The 25,418-nt window shown below is 41.2% G+C and overlaps 1 protein-coding gene across 3 annotated transcripts in view; it reads left to right on the top strand.

Moving 5' to 3' along the window:
- Positions 1–20,840, top strand: part of IL31RA (interleukin 31 receptor A) — a 42,286-nt gene extending 21,446 nt beyond the window's left edge. For 2 of the 3 annotated variants that reach the window (XM_063321087.1, XM_063321088.1), the window contains 8 exons: positions 284–500; positions 1,968–2,150; positions 6,123–6,224; positions 7,600–7,746; positions 10,320–10,460; positions 15,257–15,350; positions 16,923–17,001; positions 17,802–20,840. In XM_063321087.1, coding sequence (XP_063177157.1) covers positions 284–500; positions 1,968–2,150; positions 6,123–6,224; positions 7,600–7,746; positions 10,320–10,460; positions 15,257–15,350; positions 16,923–17,001; positions 17,802–18,401 — 1,563 coding nt within the window. In that variant the 3' untranslated portion in view covers positions 18,402–20,840. The remainder of the gene's footprint in view (positions 1–283; positions 501–1,967; positions 2,151–6,122; positions 6,225–7,599; positions 7,747–10,319; positions 10,461–15,256; positions 15,351–16,922; positions 17,002–17,801) is intronic. The other variant, XM_063321089.1, reaches the window with a different exon arrangement.
- The last annotated feature ends 4,578 nt before the right edge of the window (positions 20,841–25,418 follow it).

The raw sequence follows: 25,418 nt of genomic DNA, 5'->3' as shown, positions 1-25,418 counted from the left end.
TAAAGTCCTTACAACTGCTCTTAAATACTACAGCTTACCAAAGTCTAGTAGAGTGATGAGAGGCTCTTTGTGTTTCAAATCTCAGTATTTGACTTTTGAACATTTCCTTCAATGAAATCACTGCAGCTGACTGTCCTGAAGATAGGACTGAAGAAAGTACCTTGCTCTTCTAAATGTAGTATAATTATTTTGTAATTTGATCTGGACTCTTTAATAAAGTATATACTTTTGACTGTGCAAATAACACTGTGAAAGACTTACTACTGCATATTTTTTATAATAGCCATTAAACAGCTTTCCACCTTCTGGGAGAATTCTAGGCTACAAAATAAAGTATTTTCCAGAAAACAATGCTGCGCTTAAAATGACAAGCACCTCTGCTGATACAAAAATTGTTTTACTTTTAAATGAAGAGGCATATATAATATCTATTACTGCCTATAACTCTGCTGGAAATTCTCCTGAAGCTATTTTGAGGATTCCATCCACTGATGAAAAAAGTAAGATTTCTCAGTATTGTGATATATTTTTCTCATTAACAAAAAATGCTCTTCCTGACATCTGTTTAACTTCTGTTATAATGGAAGCAAAATTGTGCTAAGGACTTTTGTCATAGATCTCTCTCTATACTGAACTGTATTATGTACAAAGCTCTGTAGTCAGAACGATATTATCTGGTTGTTGTAATTTGCTATCACATATCATGTTTTTGTTGTAGGCGATTATCGATGGGGTTTTTGTTTTGAGATACAGTTGCTGAGATATCAGCAATTTCTTACCTCATTAGAATTTCTATTTTATTGCCTTCTGAGGGTTTTTTGGTTTTGTTTTTTTCTTTAACCTTGGGTCTCACAAATAAATTTATAGAGCCCCATCCAATTCTTTCTCATGCCTTCACTAGGTCATAAAATTGGTTACCACAGGGCATTAATTGTAGTGCATTTAACAACATCATTCAAAGATGTGTTTAATAGAAGTCCATAAGATGCACCAGTGGAAGCAAAGGGAGAAATATTGTGTTTATTTTCATTTCACTCTCATTCCCAAAGTGCCCCATCCCAGCCGCTGCCAGGGTCAGGAAGCCTGTCCACTCTAGCACAACAGTTGTGGTCTTTGAATCTTAGGTTTAATCCTGATATCTCTGTGAGCCTTGTATTGCAACATCCTGCTGCCTGCCTGTGATCCCCAAGAGAGGTTGCATTTGAGACACTTCAGTCAGTTCTCCTACAGCAGTCGCTCATGACATAAGTGTAAGCATTCCCCTGGAATTGCTCAATCAAATTCCAGTCTAGTCAGAAAACTGGATATATGGACGTGATGTCATTTTGTCCTGGAGGTTGCTGACTACCTCCCTGTCTGCTGCTGTACACCACAATAAATGTTTTTCTGATTTTTCCATGCTGTGACATGCTTTTTTTCCCCTACGTACGTCTCTTTCCCTCTGCTTCACCAGCAAGCTTTTTCCCTCTGCTTTGCCAGGTCCGGTTTTCACTCAGACTTTCATTACCTCTGATCTGCAGGTTGATGGTTCACTTTTGCTTCACTGTCATTCATGACCTTTCTGTCTTGATTTACCGTTTTCCTATTGCCTTTATCATCTCAACCAAAACTTGCTTATCTGCACCACCTGTAAAGTTGGTAGTAAATTGGTTTGTAAAATTTTACAAACTGTAAAATTCAGATCCTAAAAGAGAGAGTGCTCTTTGATTACGTATATGTAAATCTCCTTGAGTATCATCGCCTCAATCCCCCCTCCCCTTTTCATTGTAACAATTCTTACGTGCTTAAAGTATTTTGAGTACATGTGCGTGAACATAGGTATAAAGTAACCTTTTAAACTTTTTTTCAACCTTGACTAAGTCCCACCATCTTCTAACAAAGCAGTCTCAGCTTGCTATAATTGATTTGTTTTCTTGCTGCAGTTGTTATGAAGATAGAGTTGATGACACTTTGTGTTAAATTTTTAGCTCCTCAGATTATTGGAACAGTGAAGACCTTTACAACAGATGAAGAAGTGGTTGTGGTCTGGATAGCCTCTGAACCAGAAGTAACCGAATACGTAGTGGAGTGGTATGAAGAATTGGAGACAGATCCTTTTAGTAGATCATGGCAATATGTATCAAATTCTACAATCTGGAAAACTAACAAAAGTATGTTCATTTATCAGTTACAGCTGTAACAATGTACATATATATGTATTTATGTATATTTATTTATAAGTAAACTGTAAAGAACAGGGATCAATTTATTCAACTTTTCTCAGACTATTCTCAAAAATAACAGTATTACATGCTTTATTGAAATCTGTGCATGTAATTTAATAGTAATTTTAACTCTGCAATTTTCATGCAACATGCAAGGTGGTATTTCCTTATATGTATGCTTATATATCCCACCTTATATGGGATATAAGATTAGGCTACAGATTTCATGTTTAAGCACTTCTGTGGCTTGATCTTACACCATGAATCTTCCAGTCGGGAGGCCAATGACAGATGTATGCTATTTTAGCAGAGAAATGTAGAACCAAAAAAATGAATTTGAAGACGGGAAAAGATCTGACGGGAAAAGAAGACGACTTCCCTTGGGTTGAGGAGGAGCGAGTGAGGGACCAATTAGATCATCTAGATATTCACAAGTCCATGGGCCCTGATGGGATGCACCCGAGAGTGCTGAGGGAGCTGGCGGAAGTCATTGCTGGGCCGCTCTCCATCATCTTTGAAAAGTCCTGGAGAACAGGCGAGGTGCCTGCGGACTGGAGGAAAGCCAATGTCACTCCAGTCTTCAAGAAAGGCAAGAAGGAGGAGCCGGGGAACTACAGGCCGGTCAGCCTCACCTCCATCCCTGGAAAGATGATGGAACAGCTCGTTCTGGGTGTCATCTCAAGGCGCGTGGAGGAAAGGAAAGCTATCAGAAGTACTCAGCATGGATTCACCAGGGGGAAATCATGTCTGACTAACCTGATAGCCTTCTACGATGGCATGACTAGATGGATAGATGAGGGGAGGGCGGTAGATGTGGTCTACCTTGACTTAAGCAAGGCGTTTGACACGGTCTCCCACAGCATCCTCATAGGGAAGCTTAGGAAGTGTGGGTTAGATGAATGGACAGTGGGGTGGATAGAAAACTGGTTGAAAGATAGAGCTCAGAGGGTTGTGATTAGGGGCACAGAGTCTAGTTGGAGACCAGTGACGAGTGGTGTTCCCCAGGGGTCAGTACTGGGTCCAGTCCTGTTCAACATATTCATCAATGACCTGGATGAAGGGATAGAGTGCACCCTCAGCAAGTTTGCTGATGACACCAAGCTGGGTGGGGTGGCTGACACACCGGAAGGCTGTGCCGCCATACAGAGAGACCTGGACAGGTTGGAGATCTGGGCAGAGAGAAACCTTATGAAGTTCAACAAGGGCAAGTGTAGGGTGCTGCACCTGGGGAGGAACAACCCCATGCACCAGTACAGGTTGGGTGCTGACCTGCTGGAGAGCAACTCTGTGGAAAGAGACCTGGGAGTCCTGGTGGACAACAGGATGACCATGAGTCAGCAATGTGCCCTTGTGGCCAAGAAGGCCAATGGCATCCTGGGGTGCATCAAGAGGAGCGTGGCCAACAGGTCAAGGGAGGTCATCCTCCCCCTCTACTCTGCCTTGGTGAGACCGCACCTGGAGTACTGTGTCCAGTTCTGGGCTCCCCGGTTCAAGAGGGACAGGGAACTGCTGGAAAGGGTGCAGCGGAGGGCTACGAGGATGATTAGGGGACTGGAACACCTCTCTTATGAGGAAAGGCTGAGGGATTTGGGTCTCTTCAGTCTGGAAAAAAGACGTCTGAGGGGTGACCTTATCAACGCTTATAAATACTTAAAGGGTGGGTGTCAGGACGATGGGGCGAGGCTCTTTTCAGTGGTGCCCGGGGACAGGACAAGAGGCAATGGGCACAAACTGGAACATAGGAAGTTCCACCTAAACATGAGGAGGAACTTCTTTACCCTGAGGGTGGCAGAGCACTGGAACAGGCTGCCCAGAGAGGTGGTGGAGTCTCCATCTCTGGAGACATTCAAAACCCACCTGGACGTGTTCCTGTGTAACCTGCTCTAGGTGACCCTGCTCTGGCAGGGGGGTTGGACTAGATGATCTCCAGAGGTCCCTTCCAAACCTATGATTCTATGATTCTATGATCACGTGCTAGATATGTGTTAGAGAGAGAACGAGAAACCTGAAAAAGGATTTGAGGGAGAATTCTACTTTAAAATAAGCAAGTGGAGTGATTGGTTGATCTGGTACGTTTAGTGTCACGTAGTCACATTTGTATTATGACCTAAGGCATTTCTAAGAGATTTCAGTGGCCTTGTGATGCAGGTACAAATAGGTGAGGATCTGCTCACTTTTTTGTTTTAGAGGCTGACTTTTTTTTAACAGATAATCTCTCTAAGAAGTAATGTTTTCCTTATGTATATGTAGTTTCGATGAAAAACCGAACAACGTACAGCGTTCGAGAGATATGTGCAAAGGCAAAGCGGTGTATGTTGATGTCATTGTGAATATCCCACGCACACTACATTTAGTGAAATGCATCTACTGTTCTTTATCTGTTTGGATATTTTTTTTTTTACAAACACAGAAATAATGGTGAAAATGTTTCATATAATATATGTAATATATGTTGTAAGTGGATCTTGGATTATTAGCTCTTTGGTTCTTCACTAGTGAAATTAAATTTATCAAATTTGAAAGCGGTTCTTGTTCATACAAGGATCTTCCTGAATCCTACATCAGGGAAAAAGAGTGCCTAAAGTTTTCAGAAAACAAGTACCCTGCATTTTCTGAAGTGAAAATGAGCACTTGGTTCATTAATAATGAATATAGCTAGCTTACTCATGCAATTTGTCTTACTGGCTCAGATAACAGTGATTTAAATACTGTTTCTATGCTATAGTAAAACAAATTAAACAAAAAATCTGCTTGAAGTAAAGTTCAAGAGCAGTTTATTACACATTGAACTGAGATGGGTCAGTCTGGAGTCTTATGCTGAAAGTTACACTATTTTAGCAATTTACTGTGAGGAATAAATGTTATTTATAGCTGTTCTCAATATTTCCAAAAACCCCAGCTTTCCTCCTCAGCATTATCAGGAAATCTTTGTTTACCCCAAGCACAACTCACATTAGAAAAGTCAAGGCAAATTCAGACTTACTGTTATTCAGGTCTGATTCTGGCATTCTTTTGTGGAATTATTTTAAGGACGACACGTGGTCCATCGTAACTTTTGCTGGGTTGCAATAAGTGTAAGGGACTGAAAAAGCAGCAGATAGCCGCTACAACGCAAGTACCTGCTGATAGCCGTTGTTCTTGCTGAACAAGCTGCGGATCTTGAGGAGGAATGCTCTAGGAAACCCTTTACCCTGGTTTTGTCCCATGGGGTGTAAAGCCACAGTTGTGTCCTCTCAGAGTTGATGACAGTTGCTTGTAAGTAGGGCGTGCGCCCTGTTCATTGCTTGGCTGCTGGATTGTTCAGAGTTCAAAACTTCATTTACAGAAGCTTGAACTGTGTGTTGAAACACATAAAATTGTACTGCAGAGATTTCACTTGGACAATTGTGCTTTTGAGTCCAGCTGGTTAGCAGCAGATCTGCAGCTGGCATAACCGGAACATCCACGTAGCGTTAAGAGCTGGGGCTCTGCTGTGCCTTTTAAGTTGCTTGATGTGTGACACAAAACTCTCCTCTGCAGTGCAGTAAGCCTACAGATATGTGAAATTAAAAGTATGCCAGGAGGTATCTTTTAATACGGGTTATTCGAAAACAAAAGCTTTCTCCAAAACCTTGAACTTTTATGAGATGAATAAGAGAAGTTACTTAAGGCTGGAGTATAAGTACCCATTCAAAATATTTCTAGTGAAAAATGAGTCAGAAACCAAGTGCTCTTACGAATACTACTAAACAAAATACATTGCATTAAGGGCAGTAATGAGCAAGTGAAGCAATTAATATATGTTGTGCTTGCTAAAAAGTTGAAGAAAATAGAGGTCTGTAACAGTATATTTAGAACTGCACTGTGATTTACTCTACTTCCATTGTATTAATCTCACATAGAGAATTGTATGTAAATATTCCTGTTTTCCCTTTACAGGAAACTTTAAACCATTTATGTGCTATAACATCTCAGTGTATCCTCTCTATGGAAATAAAGTAGCAGCTCCGTATTCCATACAAAGTTATGTTCAAGAAAAAAGTACGTATTTCAAACTAATAATATTATGAAAGGTGTGTTGTGGACTGTCTCTCAGGGTGTATTATCTTTGAGCAATTTTATACTGGCATTACCGAGGAAGAGATGTAGATGCCAAAAAAAACAGGATTTGGATTTCCTGATTTCTGCTCATAGATCAGCTACTGAATTGTTCAGTAAAGAAAATTTGTATCCTGTGCTGCTTGAATCCACTCATTTGTTCTAAAGTTTACATACTGTATACAAAGCACTTGAAAAGAGTATAGCTACAAACATCACACAGTTTTTTAAACTTGCTATCTCTTAAATGTTACAGCTCATTTAGATATATAATTGAACTTGATTTTAATGCCTGAGTACATTTACCAGTCCTAATATAGGAGGAAAATCCACTGACAGAATAAAATGGATGGTTTGAAAAGCTTGCTTTTTGTTAAATTTTATAATGTAACAAAATATTTGCAGTCCTGCATATAAAAAATGGTAAGAAGCCATGACGTTTGTAATTGGATAGAAACTGTGGATGAAATAGCATTTGGGGGGGAGAGGAGGAGGTTTCTTTATTTGTAGAATTTTAATTTGAATTCAGTGGTTTATACAGCCAGCTGAAAGAACGTGGTTTACTGGTAATTTTAAGATTTCAGGTGAAAATATCAATTTGTGTGTGTGTGTGTATAGGTCTACGCAAGTGTGCACACACACGTAGCACAATGCCCTACCGAATGGCATTAATTACTAGGAGGAAGTAATGGAGTATTGTATGTTTGAGTAATACTTACTAGCACAATGAGAACTTTGTTTGGGGTGCTTTCCTGTTTATAGGGAGCTGTGATGCTGCTAAAGGGTGTCAGAGAATGGGGGGGATGATACTTGTTTTAAAACTGAAGCGCAGAGAGCTCTTGCCTCAAAGTCACAAGCGATGCGCCTGGGGTCGTATTGTGCAGGGAGAAAGACTCTGTCTAATGTAATGGGCGAAGGCTGGGGGTGCTGGAGACCCCAGTTGAATCTTGGCTCAGCCAGAGACGTCCTGCACACACAGAGACCTTGCACCTGAGTTCCCCCATGGGTGCACAAGGATGTCTTACCTCTCGATCTCTCTCTGATGCTGTGAGGATGGAGCCTTTTCATGGTCTTGAGGTATTTGGGTGCAGTGACACTGAGAACGGTGCAAGCGCCCGAATAGGTGAGGGGAAGTATTATCACAAGAAATCACACATTAAAGAGGGTGAGAAAAGTTAAGGGCTATATCAGAGCACCAAGGTGACATACTTACTTGTACATTTGTTGTCCCTGGTATGTGTGAAGTATCACAGATAGATAACTTTGCAGGACTTAGATTGTTGTACTACTTTTTCTAATCTATAATGCTTCTGTGTAGAGCCATCAGAAGGACCTGTGGCTGAAACAGATATTCCAGGGAAAAATGAAGTTACAATTAAATGGAAGGAGATTGCAAAGGACAAAAGAAATGGATTTATCAGGAATTATACAATATTTTATAAACCTGAAGATGGAAAAGAATTGAGTAAGTATATGTTAAACATCAACGCTTTCAACAGGGTTATGACAATCTGCTGTCTGATGATAGTTATTTTCATAGTCATTAGCACACTTTGTGTGTTATGTCTGAAAATACTGGTACTAAAATGTGGCTTACATAAAGATTAAAATTTTTTTTAGGTTTAATTGAAATGATGGGGTATCCTAGTGAATAGTCCCTGCTTTAATACTGCACATGTATTCTTGCTCAATTTCTTTGTTCTGAACTTATTTTGCCCCCCACTCTTTGCTCTCAATTAATCTTTTTTGCCATTAGTGTTGCACTACCCATGATAGCACAGCCATGACTGTTGACCACATCATCCTTTCTGCTTCTCAGATGCAAATCTGGTGGATCTCCAGGTGACAAATTTAGTCAGCATATGGCAGTACTATCATTCCTTTTCTCTTTCCAGACCAAGATGGAAACTCGTATATGAGAGTATTTTTGCAGATTGTTCTCCGTTAACAGTAAAACAAAATGTCAAATTTAAAGGATTATACCAAATTAGAGAGTTTTATTTGGCAGATACTTGCTGTTTTCCCCGTTTACATATGTACTAGTCTCCCACAATCTTCAAATGTCTCTTTCATCATGACACACTTCTGAAGCAAAATGGACAAAGTCATGACAGAAGTAGAAGAGCTAAAGTGAAGATAAAATATATTTGAGAGTCTTAGATCCTGTGCAAATTCATAAATTTGAACTTTGTGAGGGTTCAGTGAATTTATAAGTTCCATGCTTGTCCTTGGAAGCGTGCCTTTCCCAGGCCCTCAGCTTCTGGAACAGTATGGTGAAAATTTTCTGGTAAAAATGTTTTTACAGTCAGTTTTGTAATAAAAGCAAAACAGCAAATGATAGCCAAGAAGCTAAAACAAGCTGCCAAGAAATAGTGGGTTTGGACGCAGTTTTTAGATTAATTGCTTCAACTGTTCTTGATTTTCTATGCTTGGTATTGCTTTTCTGCTCTGGGGGCTGGTAGCATGACTTTTTGAGCATATTCTTAATCTCCTGCTTCAGGAGTAGTATCTATACAAGGTGTCAGTATAATCCTATCTATTCAGGGCTTCTCTGGCATAAATCTCAGCAGAATCTTTTATGAGAAGTGTTTTGGTGACCTAAATTTGTTCTTCCTGTATGGTTTATGAAGAATGCTACTGGATCATTCAGTGCTTCAGAAATGCTTCTTTTTCCTCCTTTGTTTTAGACATCACTATTAGCAGACACCTAACATAATCTTTTTTTTAAAAAAAAAAGATCTCAAACTTACAAACCTTGTGATGTCTTCAGTTGCTTCTGGGTATCCAGCATGGAGCTGAGGCAAGAGTAATCTTGATTATTTTTAAATTAGAAAGAGGAAGCTGATAACTTCTGTCAAATTTGGTCCTCTACATGCAATTTTTTCTGCCATGTTGGTTTCTGAGTAATTTAATGCTGAGTGCTTTGCGTGGGGTCATCCTGAAGACATGCAGCCTCATGTTAAGGAGCCATATGTCTGCATATTGCTTCTGATGTAAAGCAGACTGTGCCTGTTTTAGGGGTTCAGAATAGTTTTTTTAGGAAATTAGTTTTAAATAGCAACTCAAGGGAGTTACATTTAGATGGTGAAACCCTACTGTACTCATGTTTTTTGAGGCTTCTCTGGTCACATCTTTTTGATAAGAACAGAACGTACACTTTGTGCCAAGGTGACTTCACTGATGGCCTTTTAACTCTGGAACTTCACTTTCAACTGCTTGATTTAAGAGAAACTCAGTCTCATTAATTTCAGGACATACCGCAGCATATCTGTTTCCTGAGTGTTTCTTGACTGAAATGAATCATGACATGAGTTGGCTTTGACTTTATGCACCACAAAATGTTTTAGTGACTTTAATTACGTAATATGAACATGCTTTTAATACTGTTTGTAGCCATAGAATGTTACCATATGTGCCCTGCTTAAAAAATTCTAAAAGTGAAGTGCATCATACTAACTCGAATAATGGACAAGGTATTGGAAATGTTGAGCTGAATTCAGAAGAACATTTTGAAACTTGGAAAAAAGCTCCTGTTGATTTTGGCTTTCCTCTGACTTTATTGGGTGATATCCCAGTGCAGATAGAAAGAGTTCTTTTGGATGATCAGTGTCTAACTGCATGTACTAGTAATGTAGTTACATTTCATGAGCTGGAGAAACTATTTTAAGTTAAGTTCTTAATTTCTGAGCCTAGATTCCAGGAAATAAAGTTCTCAAAAACACTGTTTTCAATGATAAAATAAACTACAGGAGATAATAATTTGCCTATCTTTAATATCAGCAAAAAAAAATGTGTATTTATCTTTAAAAGTAAATGCATAATCGTTTATTTTTATCTCTAAATTTTTAAGTAACATTGATAAACATTGTTTGGTAATTTAAGTTTCCTCTTTCAAAGGACTGATAAGATCACTTTGTGTTTCAAGTTGTCTTTAAAATACCTTGAGACCTATCATTGTAAAAGATGCTAAACAAATGTACAGTTCCTTGATGTAACACTATTTCATGTGTTTATTGACATAAATCTTCTCTTAAAAAGATAAGACAGTGAACTCTGATGTTCTGCAATACAGACTGAAGTCCTTACAGGCTAATACGCAATATACAGTCTATATCATGGCAAGCAATGAAGCTGGTGGAACTACTGGAGAGCCCAAAACCTTCAAGACTTTGAAATTCAGTAAGTAATATTCCAGCTTAGTTATTACTATTTTAAAAACAGATTTGGGAGTAAGAAATATAGGACATTTTTGTTTAGGCATTTGTTTATTTCTCTTTCTTTCGTTCTTTTTTTTTTTTTTTTTAAATTAGTGTTAAACAAAACAAGGAAGAATTACCACAACAGTAGCTGAATTTAACTAAATTTCATTGATCACCTCACAGACTAAAACCTCAGGTTTAGAAGTCAACCCCCAAAATCTTTATTTTGCTGTCAATAAAGCTGTGGAATACTGTGGATGTTTGTGGGAGTAACAGTTTGTATGTTGTCAATTATGGGATGGGGTGCCCCACAGCTTATTAAAAAGTAGACATTTCCATCTGAGATACTAGATTTAGAATAGCTGTGCAATGTGTTGCATCTATTCTTCTACATAAACTCGACTAATGCATGAGTGCACAGGTTGTGGCCAGTGTGTGTGGGGAAATACTTTTTCCTATTTCTTACTATTTCAGCCATATTTTATCAAGGAGGCTGGTATGATGGCTGTGGGTCAGAGGTTCAGACACTTCCTCATTTTTAGTTCTGGAAGAGTGTTTTCAATACATACATAAAATGTCATAGTGGTGGCCAAACTGAAATATAAAAAAGTGCTTGATCTATCCTTAAATTTGTCACGGGACTCGAATCATAGAATCATAGAATCATAGAATCATAGAACCATAGGGTTGGAAGGGACCTCTGGAGATCATGTAGTCCAACCCCCCTGCCAGAGCAGGGTCACCTAGAGAAGGTTGCACAGGAACGCGTCCAGGTGGGTTTGGAATGTCTCCAGAGTTGGAGACTCCACCACCTCTCTGGGCAACCTGTTCCAGTGCTCTGCCACCCTCAAAGTAAAGAGGTTCCTCCTCACGTTTAGGTGGAACTTCCTATGTTCAAGTTTGTGCCCATTACCTCTTGTCCTGTCACTGGGCACCACTGAGAAGAGCCTGGCCCCATCCTCCTGACACCCATCCTTTAGGTATTTATAAGCATTGATAAGATCCCCCCTCAGTCTTCTTTTTTCCAGACTGAAGAGACCCAAATCCCTCAGCCTTTCTTCATAAGAGAGGTGTTCCAGTCCCCTCATCATCTTGGTAGCCCTTTGCTGCACCCTCTCCAGCAGTTCCCTGTCGTGCTTGAACCGGGGAGCCCAGACCTGGACACAGTACTCAAGGTGAGGCCTCACCAGGGCAGAGCAGAGGGGGAGGATGACCTTCCTAGACCTGCTTGGCCACACTCTTCTTGATGCACCCCAGGATGCCATTGGCCTTCTTGGCCACAAGGGCAGATTGCTGGCTCATGGTCATCCTGTCGTCCACCAGGACTCCCAGGTCTCTTTCCACAGAGCTGCTCTCCAGCAGGTCAGCCCCCAGCCTGTACTGGTGCATGGGGTTATTCCTCCCCAGGTGCAGCACCCTACACTTGCCCTTGTTGAACTTGATTAGGTTCCTCTTTGCCCAACTCTCCAGCGTGTCCAGGTCTCTCTGTATGGCGGCACAACCTTACGGTGTGTCAGCCACCCCTCACAGTTTTGTGTCATCAGCAAACTTGCTGAGGGTGCACTCTATCCCTTCATCCACGTCATTGATTAATATATTGAAGAGGACTGGACCCAGTACTGACCCCTGGGGAACACCACTCGTCGCTGACTTCCAATTAGCCTCTGTGCCCCTAATCACAACCCTCTGAGCTCTGTCTTTCAACCGGTTATCTATCCACCTTACTGTCCATTCATCAAGCCCACTCTTCCTAAGCTTCCCTATGAGGATGCTGTGGGAGACCGTGTTGAACGCCCTGCTTAAGTCAAGGTAGACAACATCTACCGCCCTCCCCTTATCTATCCATCCAGTCATGCCATCATAGAAGGCTATCAGATTAGTCAGACATGATATCCCCTTGGTGAATCCATGTTGACTACTTCTGACAGCTTTCTTTTCCTCCACATGCCTTGAGATGATGCCCAGAACTAGCTGTTCCATCATCTTTCCAGGGATGGAGGTGAGGCTGACTGGCCTGTAGTTCCCCGGCTCCTCCTTCTTGCCCTTTTTGAAGACTGGAGTGACATTGGCTTTCCTCCAGTCCTCAGGCACCTCGCCTGTTCTCCAGGACCTTTCAAAGATGATGGAGAGCGGCCCAGCAATGACTTCCGCCAGCTCCCTGAGCACTCTCGGGTGCATCCCATCGGGGCCCATGGACTTGTGAATATCTAATTGATCTAATTGATTCCTCACTCGATCCTCCTCAACCCAAGGGAAGTCTTCTTCTTTCCCCGTTACTTCCCGCAATGACTGGGACTCCTGAGGGCTGGGCCGAGCAGTAAAGACCAAAGCAAAGAAGGCATTCAGTAACTCCGCCTTCTCCACATCCTCCGTCACCATGGCTCCTGTTTCATTCAACAGTGGGCCCACAACTTCTCTCGTCTTCCTTTTGCTTCCAGTATACTTGTAGAAGCCTTTCCTGTTGAGCTTGACATACATGGCCAGGTTTAATTCCAGGGTGGCCTTGGCTTTCCTTGTTTCATCCCTGCACGCTCTGGCAGCATTCTTGTAATCCTCCCAAGGGGTCAGTCCCTTCTTCCACTTATTGTAGACTTCCTTCTTCCACTTGAGCTTTTTCAGAAGCTCCCTGCTCAACCATGCATGTCTCCTGCTTCCCTTGGCCGATTTCTTTCTCTTAGCAATGCACCGATCCTGAGCTTGGAGGAAGTGGTCTTTGAATATCAACCAGCTTTCTTGAGCGCCTTTGCCTTCCAGAGCCCTAGCCCATGGGATCTCTCCAAGCAGTCTCTTGAAGAGGTCGAAGTTAGCCCTCCTGAAATCCAATGTTGTAATTTTACTCCTTGTTGTTTTGTGCGTGGTACCCATGATCCTGAACTCTATCATTTCATGATCACTACAACCTAGGGTGCCCCCAACCTTAATGTCCTCCACCACTCCCTCTGTGTTTGTCAGTACCAGGTCCAGGAGTGCTCCTCTCCTTGTTGTCTCCTGCACCACCTATGTCAAGAAGTTATCATCAATGCACTGGAGGAGCCTCCTGGACTGTGCATGCCTGGCTGTGTGGTCTTCCCAGCAGGTATCGGGGTGATTGAAGTCCCCCATGAGAACTAAGGCCTGCGATTGCGAGGCTACCTTCAGCTGTCTGTAGAAAGCCTCATCAGCTTCCCCATCCTGATCAGGTGGCCTGTAATAAACACCCACAACAGTGTCCCTCATATTTGCCTGCCCCTTAATCCTTACCCATAAGCTCTTGACCCTCTCGTCATCTGCCCCTAGTGAGAGTTCGATGCATTCCAAATGCTCTCTCACATAGAGTGCAATTCCACCACCATGCCTCGCTGGTCTGCCTTTCCTGAAAAGGACATAGCCATCCACGACAGTATTCCAGTCATGTGAACTGTCCCACCACGTCTCAGTAGTTGCAATGAGATCGTGGCCCTGCAAAAGCACACAGATCTCCAGCTCTTCCTGCTTATTCCCCATGCTGCGTGCATTGGTGTATAAGCATTTCAGAGAGGGAGTCGTGTGTGTAGTTTTGACCCTAGAGATGTGGTGTGCCTTCTGGCTCTCAGAAATACTGGCACACTGGCCCACGAGCGCTGAGCAACTACTCCCTGGCACCTCATCAGCAAGCCCAGTACCATCCGCACCCCCCTTCAAATCTAGTTTAAAGCCCTCTCAATGAACCCTGATAAGTCTTGTCCTAGAACCCTTTTTCCCCTGGAAGTCAAGGTATTCCTGCCTGTTACCAGCAGGCCAGGTGTTTTGTGGATCAGGCCATGATCAAACTACCCAAAGTCCTGCTGGTAGCACCAGGCTTGAAGCCAGGCATTGATCTGCTGGCTCCTCCTATTTACCCCCTCGTCATTCCCCGCAACTGGGGGGACAGATGAGAACATAACTTGTGCTCCCGATCCCTTGACCAGGCGTCCCAGGGTCTTGAAATCTTTCTTCATTGCCCTCGGACTTCTTCTTGTTACCTCATCGCTGCCTACCTGAAAGAGCAAAAGTGGGTAGTAGTCTGAGGGCTGTACCAGGGAAGGAAGCATCCTTTTCACATCCTTCACCTGGGCCCCAGGGAGGCAGCAGAAGCTAATTTATTTTTTACCCGTAAATTCATCTGCTAGTTTGCCAGTCAAATGCAGGGTAAGTTAGGCTATGCTGAGGTCTGGTGTCTGTTGTTGTCAGTACACACCTCTGGCAGGTGTTTGGAAGCTAGCTCAGAAATCTATGCACTGTTTCAGTCTGGGTAACTGCATTTTTTGTTTATTTAAAACCTACCTATCTCCTGCATTGATTTTACTATTTATTTTGTAGTAATAGGTAGAAGTGGCACTATATGGCAAATCTAAGTGACTCTAAAACAACATGTGTCCAGAGAGGTGGTAGACTTTTCACCCTAGACTTTCAAAGGTCGGCTTGGTATGACCCTAACCGACCTGATTCTCATTTCAAAGTTGGACGAGGAGACCTGCAGATGTCTTTTTAAATAAAGGGAATCCTAAAATGCAATAAATCTGTTTCTGAGATATTCTGATCATCATGAGCTGCTTTTCTGGCTCAGTGACTGTGACTTGTTGGGTTCAAATTACTCATCTTCTGCCATGTCGTACAATAAGTACCATACAGTGTTCTGAGTAATAGTGGCTAGTTTTGTCAGAGCTTTTTACCGTTGTTCTAATTAGGTGACTTGGGTGTTGAAAATTAACTGTTTTAAGGGAATATGTAAAGAAATGGTAAACATCTGTGGGTTGTTTTTTTTCCCTCCCTCTAAAGATAAAGAAGATGTTATTTTCATTGCTCTACCCGTTGGATTAAGCATGTTGTTTCTGGTAGGCCTTTGGATAACATGCATTTTGAAAAAACATGCGTGAGTACATTTTCTACCTTCTAAAACTGAATGCAATTCATTAATTTTGACTTGTAAAAGGCAAACTTTTGTATATATTATAGATGCTTTTGCTGCATTCCAAACCAACGTAAAATTAAGAAAATAAGCAACTGGAGAAACAAATAACTAAACATACACCTTTTAACTGCTGTTAATGTGCTATAGTCCAAAAAAAATGTGAATTTTAGAAAATGCAGTAAATCAGAGCAAAAGAAATAGGAGAAACAGTTTTACTTATCACCTGTATCAATTTATCAAAACCGCTACGTGCCATTTGCAATTCCATGGTCAATGAAGTGAGGGGAGCATACTTTAAGTCAGTTACTGAAAAGTTAATAACGCCAAAAAAAAGTTTCCCAGGCACTCTTATCTGCTAGTAAACCACTAGAACACATTTCACAGAACCCCTATTGCTTACCTTAGCTGCATTAATATTACTTTCATTAGTTTGTGACACTCCCTTGAACTGTAAAGAAGTCATGAAGAAACTAGAAATTACATCATGTGGAAGCATTTGTATGCTTGATCCATGAGTATGGATCCATATGGATCCATGATTCATAATCCTTTTATCTGCTGTTACAGATGTCCCCTGCCAGGGGACAATTGCTTTCTCAGAGCATTGGGGATGCTATAACATCCAAAAGGTGACTGTGAGGATTTTTTAAGGTTATAAAATGTGCTTTTCTTTAGGATGAAAAGTGAGTGGGTTGTTTGACTGAAGCTTAATAAGGAAGTTAAAAATCTTCACTATTTTGGAGTGTTCTAAGCTATTAGTACCCAGATTGTAGTCATGTGAAGCATCAGGTAGTAAGTATAGCTGAAGTAGTAAATATAATTTCCAGCTCTTTTACATCTTCATCTGTATTGTGTATTCTGAATTTTCACAATAGTAAGAAACTATGTTTTGATTCTGGAGAATAGTTTGAGATGTAGTTGAGTGTTTATATTCTTGTGTAGCTCAAATTGCAATGTGAAAAGACAAGCTATGGCCTGGTTTTTGTTCACTTATATATATACCCACTATCAATTACTGATTAATTTTGTTTCCTTTTTACTTCTATATTGGACAGGTATAAGCTACAGTGCCAATTAGCACCATTTATCTGCTGTTAACACATGAACTCGGAGTAGCTCTAGTGTGGTGTAGTGCTAGGGACATTTACCTAGAGCAAAGTTTACCTGAGGTGGCTTTTCACTGAAGAGCCACCCTGAAACATGATCACAACAGGTTTTGTATACAGTCTTGTTTTGCTGTGCTATTATTTGATCTACTATATAATAATAGTTTTAAAAACCCACATTTGTGCATTAGTAATTTTTCTGCAATGTTGCTGTAACCCAAGATTTTTACTTGTTGAGATTTTTTGTAATAAAAATTAACGTGAGGGAAATGAATTTTGGTGAAAAAGATTGTGTTAATGTAGGAAAGAGTTCCTTTGTGAAAGTTTGGTATTTTAGCAGTATTGGGGCTTTCTAGGGGTTTGTTAATTTTATTTTTAATAATCCCTTTCTTTCACCATGTGACTAGAATTCTGTTCTCAATCATAGGTTTAAAAAAGTTTGCTGGCCTGATATACCCAATCCTGCGGAAAGCATGGCAGTGGAATGGCCTCTTGATGCATCTATGGTAATAATTTGCAACTTTATGTATTAAAAAAGAGATGAAATGGAGAGAAGTCCTTCTTTGACAGCCATTTAAGTCTAAATAAAAAAAAAATGTTGGGTTTCATTCTTCTGTTTAAGTGCTATAAAATGCTTTTAATTGGATTTCAAACTAATAGAAAAGATGAATCTTTATAAAGTATATTAATTTAATTCTTACATGATAACGAGAAACAATATTTTGAAGTTATAAAGTGACTGTGGACATGCCTTATTAAATAAAGTCAATTAAATTTGCTCAGGTTATTGAGCCTTATAGGTCGGATTCCCACATCTGGGTATCTCTTCCCTTCTCCACAAATATGTAGTGCAGCATACAATAAGATTTGGTATATTATTTCCGTCTTTTTTTATTGTTGGATATTTATTCCTTATTAAAGTTTTGATGTTTATTTTAGTGAAGTGGAGTTGATCAGGTTTACTTTGAAAGTGTAATCTGCAGAGAATGGCATTTAGACATTAGTCTGAAAAATGGCTGGTTAGAGTGGAAAGGACGGAAACAGTCCAAGCCTGATTCTGCGCCTTATTCTATTAAGCACAGAAAACCCAGTATGAGAGTGTTTAACAAGTGAACAGAATAACATTGTAATTTTTAGTACTCATTCACGTATAATTGCATCCCAGATGAAATGCACATGGACTCTTTATTAATGCACTTTTAAAATTGAGTCAAACCTATCTCAAATGCCAATATTTTATCTGTTAAAAAAATAAATGAATACATAAACCTGTATAACTTTCCAATGTATCTCTTTGTGCTGACAGAATAATTCATTTTTGAAGGGGGCAACATCTGAGGCTAAAACCATAGACTTTGAAGGCCTAAGTGTTTTGGAACATTGTTTTCCCGAAGAAAGTCAGGAAGGATCATTACTAATGCATTGTGAAAACCATGTTTCTGAATGTACGGATGTTAATACAAAAGGCATGATTAATGGAGATAAAAAGATACGGTATAATGAAGAAAATGAAGTTGCTAAATGTTTTTCACCACCCATGTCTTATATAATTACTGATCAAGGTATCGGAAGTCAAACGCATTCAGCTTTGACACCAGTGAAGGAAATCCAACCCATAGAAATGCTGGAAGAAGATTTATGTGAATTCCAAAAGACTTCAATTAAAAATGAAGAAAATGATAATGAAGAAGTTCTAAAGCTGGAAAATTTCAGTGAAAAAGCACTGTTCAATCCGTACCTTAAAAATTCTGTTAAAACAAGGGAATTTCTTATTTCTGAGAACTTGCCAGAGTGCAATAAGAATGAATCCAAAAGCCAGTCAACTGTTCTACCTCCCTTTCAACAAAATGCCACGGGACAATCCTACATAACGCTGGACATGTTCGGGCTATCCACGGCTCCTTAGCGGGAGGAAACGTTCCCTTGTAAAGTCCCCTTGTGAGATGTATCTTGACACTGCTGCCCATTTGTGTTCCTATGTTCTAGACTGGCTGATCTCAGTTAATTTGGATGAAAACACCCCCTTCCTCTGAACAACTGTGAAGTACATTTTTGCACTGTGTTTATACCTGTAGGGTTCACTTTCAGTGTGGGGTGGGTTGGGGGGTTTTTGTTTTTTTTTCAGTTGTTTTTTTCTAACCAGATAGATGTGCCAGTAGTGAGGCAAAGGAAGTGGCTTTTCTTATTTCTTCTGAGTTCTCCCAGATCAGTCTGCTAAAGCAAACTCATCTTTACTGATGAAGCATCCCGCAGTGGAAGCAGCTCACTGGTTTCTGCCCAGGCTACCAGTTCCCATGACTGAGTGCTGCTGGGCAAACGTGGACTGACGTGGACACAGCCAGCATCTGATGAATCCTTCGTTACGTGACATGGAGTGGAACAGCTTTCCTGTTCTTATTTCCCTCGATTGTTTTGTATCTGGTTTTATGCATAGTGTTCCTCCAGTTTTACAAATACTTGGTAGATTTCAGTAATTGTCTTTTTGCATCCTGACTCTTGAATCTCTGGTTTGGCTCATAGTTTCCCTGTCTTTAATGAGAGGATGTTTGTTATGTGTATGCTGTTGACTTATCTGAATTTTGGAAAAGGGAGGGTTATTCTGGCTTTGTTGCTTCCTTCCCTTTCTCTTGCGTTTTTGTGCTGCTTTTGTGTCTCCTGTTTGTTTGCTGTTTTTCAAAACTCTTCTTATATAAAGGAAGATATCCTTTATCTGCAGGATATCTTCTTGTTCCTTTGCCTCTAATTTCTCCCAGGTTAAAACTGTGTTTCCCAGTTGAGGCTTTGATATTTTGAACTGAAAAAAAATATTCAACTAAATACAGCATCTTATGTTGGAATAAGCCCTGAGTTTATATTTAGGAAATATTTTTCTGGGAGGTATTGAAAAAACACTAAGTCTACAAAACATCCCCAGATATCCCCTGGTAACTGATTTAGGATTAAAGATTTCTACATGAAGGCTATAACTTTTGTAATTTGTTTTATGATTTTGATAAGTCATAAAGCTACTTGTAGTTTCCATTTTATATAGCAGCAATTAAGCAGGAAACTCGCCATCACGCTAATTTTTTTTTCAGCAGGAACGAGGCTATTACTGTAAAATTCTTACTGAAATATTTACTATGTTAAATGCCAGGTTAAAAAAAAGAGATGGAGAGTCAACTCTAAGTAAAATGTGTTAAAAGGCGGTGTTGAGTATGACATACATATGGCATATAGTTGTTTTAAGACTTAAAACTATTTTCCCAGTATTTAAAGGCTTGACAGCATCAGCCTTGTCTGTGTATATCTACAGAGTCCTTTAGGGGTGAGAAAGATACAGGAGTCATGGGGATAGAAAAGTGAGAGACAAATGTGACTAGGCATAGAAAGCCTTTCATTTCTGCGCAGGAAGAGGAGTGGGAGAATGGAAAATATATTGTCCAGCATGAATGAAGAGGCTGAGCCTTACCCTGGCTTATGCGGGGGAAGACAGGGTAAAGTTTGCATTAAGTTTTTCACCTATAGTTTGGAAGCTGCTCTTACTTATAGCAATGGTTGTTTAGTTTCCAAGAAAGGATAAAAAATTTTCTGCAAATGTTCCTTCTACAGCAACACTGATTTCCACTTTCCCAACCACAGTCCTATAAGCCAAAATGTATATATGTCTGTTCTTAAAAGCCCTTGCTTACTTAGGTAAGTCATGCTCTGAAATGAGCATGGGACACAGCTTTGGTTGAGTCAATGCTCCTGCTGCTTCACTCCCTTCTGGTCTTACTGCTCACAGCCACCTTGCCCTTTCCTAGCGTGCAGAAGTCACTGAATCATTCACAGCAGGTTTTTTTTCCCCCTTAAATCTCAGTATTTGTTTTAGTATCACAAGATTTAAGAATAATACAGAGCTATTTTGGGGCCTGTCTTGGAATTGTTTAGCATCCTTATGGAAGCTTCATACTCTGAGTTGCATGATCGAGTTGGGTAAAAAATAGAAATAATGCCACCTTTAAGGGATCATTAGAAAGGGGAGCTTCTTGATGGGTGGTTTGGGTAGAGTCTCCCTGTAACATCTCTTAGCTTCTGGAGGGTAAGTAATAACCTGCTTTTCCATCCCATTTTATTTCCTTCTCTGTTGCTATTATGCTCTTTTCTTCTGTTTTCTGATTTTCGTGACCACTGTTTTATCTGAAAAAGAGTAATGCAATAAGTGGGCTCAGTCCATCTCAGAAATTAGGGCTGCCTTTTGCCCATGCTTTGGAACACCAGCTTCTTGGACTTGGTTTGTTTTGCATTCAGAGTTGTACTTTTTCTGACCTTTCACAATTTGTCTTTCAAACTAATGCTGTGAACATGAAAAAAATAAAACTGAGAGCACATGGAAAAGTTTTTTATCAATTTATACTAAATACACCATTTAGGCATTTTAGATTTCCTTATTCATTTAGAAATATCACAGAATCACAAAATGATAGGGGTTGGAAGGGACCTCTGGAGATCACGTAGTCCAACCCCCCTGCCAGAGCAGGGTCACCTAGAGAAGGTTGCACAGGAACGCGTCCAGGTGGGTTTGGAATGTCTCCAGAGTTGGAGACTCCACCACCTCTCTGGGCAACCTGTTCCAGTGCTCTGCCACCCTCAAAGTAAAGAGGTTCCTCCTCACGTTTAGGTGGAACTTCCTATGTTCAAGTTTGTGCCCATTACCTCTTGTCCTGTCACTGGGCACCACTGAGAAGAGCCTGGCCCCATCCTCCTGACACCCATCCTTTAGGTATTTATAAGCATTGATAAGATCCCCCCTCAGTCTTCTTTTTTCCAGACTGAAGAGACCCAAATCCCTCAGCCTTTCTTCATAAGAGAGGTGTTCCAGTCCCCTCATCATCTTGGTAGCCCTTTGCTGCACCCTCTCCAGCAGTTCCCTGTCGTGCTTGAACCGGGGAGCCCAGACCTGGACACAGTACTCCAGGTGCGGCCTCACCAGGGCAGAGCAGAGGGGGAGGATGACCTTCCTAGACCTGCTTGGCCACACTCTTCTTGATGCACCCCAGGATGCCATTGGCCTTCTTGGCCACAAGGGCACATTGCTGGCTCATGGTCATCCTGTTGTCCACCAGGACTCCCAGGTCTCTTTCCACAGAGCTGCTCTCCAGCAGGTCAGCCCCCAGCCTGTACTGGTGCATGGGGTTATTCCTCCATGGGGTTATTCCTCCCCAGGTGCAGCGCCCTACGCTTGCCCTTGTTGAACTTGATTAGGTTCCTCTTTGCCCAACTCTCCAGCGTGTCCAGGTCTCTCTGTATGGCGGCACAACCTTACGGTGTGTCAGCCACCCCTCACAGTTTTGTGTCATTGGCAAACTTGCTGAGGGTGCACTCTATCCCTTCATCCAGGTCATTGATGAATATATTGAACAGATCTTATTATATAGGATACAGTGTATTGAATATAATCCTATTTGAAGGGATCCGCAAATAAATTGAGTATTTGGGCAGTTATTTCACTTTTATAATGTCAACTGGAAATGGCAGGTTGAACATTACAATACTTTAAGTTTTTTGGTACGTTTTTTTTTATAGAACACCTGGTGTCATCATTCCTAGAGAGAAGCTTTTCTAGATTTCTGAAAAATGCCCATTTCTAACTCTCCTTAAAATGAAGAAAATTAATCTCTCAGGTTTATGGGTCTTGGCAAGGTTAATAGAGATCAGCTTGTGGCATAATTTCAAGAAGATAATCACGCGTCTTCACAGTTGTCATTCTTCTGTATATCATACAATAATTCCTTTCTGACCATAATGCTGATCCCTTGCAGATTATTAATAGGTCATGTTTTTCACTTACAAGATTTTTAGCTAAATGAAACGTTCAGTCTTTTGTTACATAAGTTTACCTTTAACTCACCAGAATTTTGAATTCTTTGAACAGGAATCCCACAAACTCTTTGATGTAACCTGTTACAGGCAAATTTTCCATGCTATATGACCTATGGTATTTCTGTGTTCTTCATGCCCTTTACAATTGCCCAAAGAGGGGGTAAAAGTATGTTAGTGGTTAATGCAGTGAAGAGAAGGAAGCTTCCTTCCTTCAATTAGCACTTACTTGGTCAACGAGTGCTCCTCCAGAGATGTTGTGATTGCTGCTGAGCAGCTGCCGTAGATGGACTGGCAAGTGGTCTGAACTAGTGGGAGCTATTTAGTGTTTATCTTCTCACAATCTGTATTTCATTACATATAATATGTTATCTTTTCCTATGAAAGATTTTTTTATTATAAATAGACCTCTCTTTTTTTGAGGTAGTTGATGAGTTCTCAAGATAGATGCTTCAACTTCTGTTCACAAGTGAGAAATTTCTCAGAAGATCTGCATCGCTGGTCTGAATTTGGTATCTCATGTAGCAGAGCGAAATATTTGCATGCAACAGAGCCCTAATCCGAGCACAGAGTGTGTGTGGGGGACTTGCAGCTTCTATTCTTGCTCTGCAAATGTGTTCGTGTCACCTTTGCAGTCATTTCAACAGTCCTGCTACAATTCCTTTTGCCAGTTTTGCACAGTGATGCCATTGCGTTCGTGTCGTATGTTGCTTTGAGATTTAACACTGCAAGATGGGCAAAGGAGTCCAGGAAGGCTGGACATTCTTAAAGAAGGATATCTGAAAGGCACCAGGGCACTGTGTCCCCATGTGCCCAAAGACAAGCCAACAAGGAAGAAGACCGGCCTGGCTGAACAGAGAACTTTGGCTGGAACTGAGGAAAAAAGAAGAGAGTTTATGACCTTTGGAAGAAGGGGCAGGAAATTCAGGATGGCTACAAGGATGTCGTGAGGCCATGCAGGGAGCAAATTAGAAGGGCCAAAGCTCAGCTAGAGCTTAATCTGGCAATTGCCACAAAAGACAATAAAAAATGTTTCTATAAATACATTAACAACAAAAGGAGAGCTAAGAAGAATCTCCATCCTTTATTGTGTGTGTGTGTGTGCTGGTTTTGTCTGAGGTAGCGTTAACTTTCTTCATAGTAGCTAGTATGGGCCTATGTTTTGGATTTGTGCTGGAAACAGTGTTGATAACACAGGGATGTTTTAGTTATTGCTGAGCAGGGCTTACGCAGCATCAAGGCCTTTTCTGCTCCTCACACCGCCCCACCAGCGAGCAGTCTGGAGGTGTGTTGCGTTAAAAGGACTGTAGTTTCGATATTTGTCTGTCAGAGTCCCAGGACTTTCACTGATTTACTATCAGATTCCCACCAAAGGACTTTCACTGAATCAGATTCACAAATAATCGAAATTAGTTACTTTACTGAGGGCAACAGTTGCAGATTCGAGATTGCTGTTGATAAATTCACTGACTACAATAGCGCTAATTACTTAAGGTTAATATTGCTAGCAAAAATAACGATAGTACAACAACCCGGGGTAACATTCACCAGCGGGTGAAAGGCGCAGCGCTTACCCAGAAAGGCGTCCCTGCCTGGGGTGGAGGAAGAGAACGCAGCCCGTCGACTGGTCCGTCAGGTATCAAGTTTCTTCTCTCCCAATTTACCAGTCATTTTCTCCATCCTTTTATCCCCAAAATTACGAGGTTTCCCTCCCCTAGGTGATGTGTAGTATGATTTGGGTGGAAAGACGAGTGCTATAGTCATATATGTTTAGCATGATCTCTAAAATCTTCATTAGCATATACAGGGTTGTCAACTTTAATATGCATTTCACAGGTAATGAGGCAAAGGTCAATTACCAGGCATGGTAGCCTCTCAAGGAAACAAAGAGCTACACAAAGTCTCTGTTATCTTGATTTTACTGTCTCTGCTGACGAAAAGCAGGGCTGTCCTGGCTCCCCAAGACTACCCCGTTATTTATGTATGCTGTGATAGCCAGACAAGCCTTCACTCCCCTGGGTTGCACAAGAGACAGCAAAGCCAGTCTTAATTGCTCTTTGAGCACAGAGACTTCACCTCATTATCCAAATTCCACAAGGTGCACTAGAAGTTGGGAAAAGACACAGCCCGGACAGCTGACCCCAACTGGCCAAAGAGATATTCCATACCATATGACATCATGCTCAGCATATAAAGTTGGGGAAGAGTAAGGAAGGGGAAGACATTTGAAGTGATGGCGTTTTGTCTTCCCAAGTAAGCATTACACGTGATGGAGCCCTGCTTTCCTGGAGATGCCTGAACACCTGCCTGCTGATGGGAAGTGGTTAATGAATTCCTTGTTTTGCTTTGCTTGCATGTGCAGCTTTTACTTTGCTTATTAAATTGTCTTTATTTCAACCCATGAGTTTTCACACTTTTACACTTCTGATTCTCTCCCCATCCCACGGGGGGCGGGGAGTGAGTGAGTGACCGTGTGGTGCTTAGCTACTGGCTGGGGTTAAACCACGATAGGGGGAAACATAGTGATGAAGGATGAGGAAAAGCCTGAGGCGCTTAATGCTGCCTTTGCCTCAGTCTTTAATAGTAAGACCAGTTGTTCTCAGGGTACCCAGCCCCCTGGTCTGGAAGACAGGGACGGGGAGCAGAATAAAGCCCCCATAATCCAAGGGAAAATGGTTAGCAAGCAGACACACACAAGTCTATGGAGCCAGATGGGATCCAGCCAAGAGTACTGAAGGAGCTGGCAGAAGTGCTCACCAAGCTACTTTCCATCATTCACCAGCAGTCCCGGCTAACCAGGGAGGTCCCAGTTGGCAGGCATCTAGCAAATGTGACGCCCATCTACAAGAAGGGCTGGAAAGAGCACCCAGGGAACTACAGTCCTGTCAGCCTGACCTCAGTGGCAAGGAAGGTTCTGGAGCAGATCATCCTGACTGCCATCACACAGCACACACAGGACAATCACATGATCAGGCCCAGTCAGCATGGGTTTATGAAAGGCAGGTTCTGCTTGACAAACCTGATCTCCTTCCATGACACGATGATCCACTTAGTGGATAAGGGAAAGGCTGTGCATGTTGTT

This window comes from Chroicocephalus ridibundus, chromosome Z (assembly GCF_963924245.1).
Source record: "Chroicocephalus ridibundus chromosome Z, bChrRid1.1, whole genome shotgun sequence".
In the NCBI taxonomy this organism is placed as follows: Eukaryota; Metazoa; Chordata; class Aves; order Charadriiformes; family Laridae; genus Chroicocephalus; species Chroicocephalus ridibundus.
The sequence above is the reverse complement of the archived record's forward strand: the minus strand, read 5'-3'. Positions and strand labels throughout refer to the sequence as shown.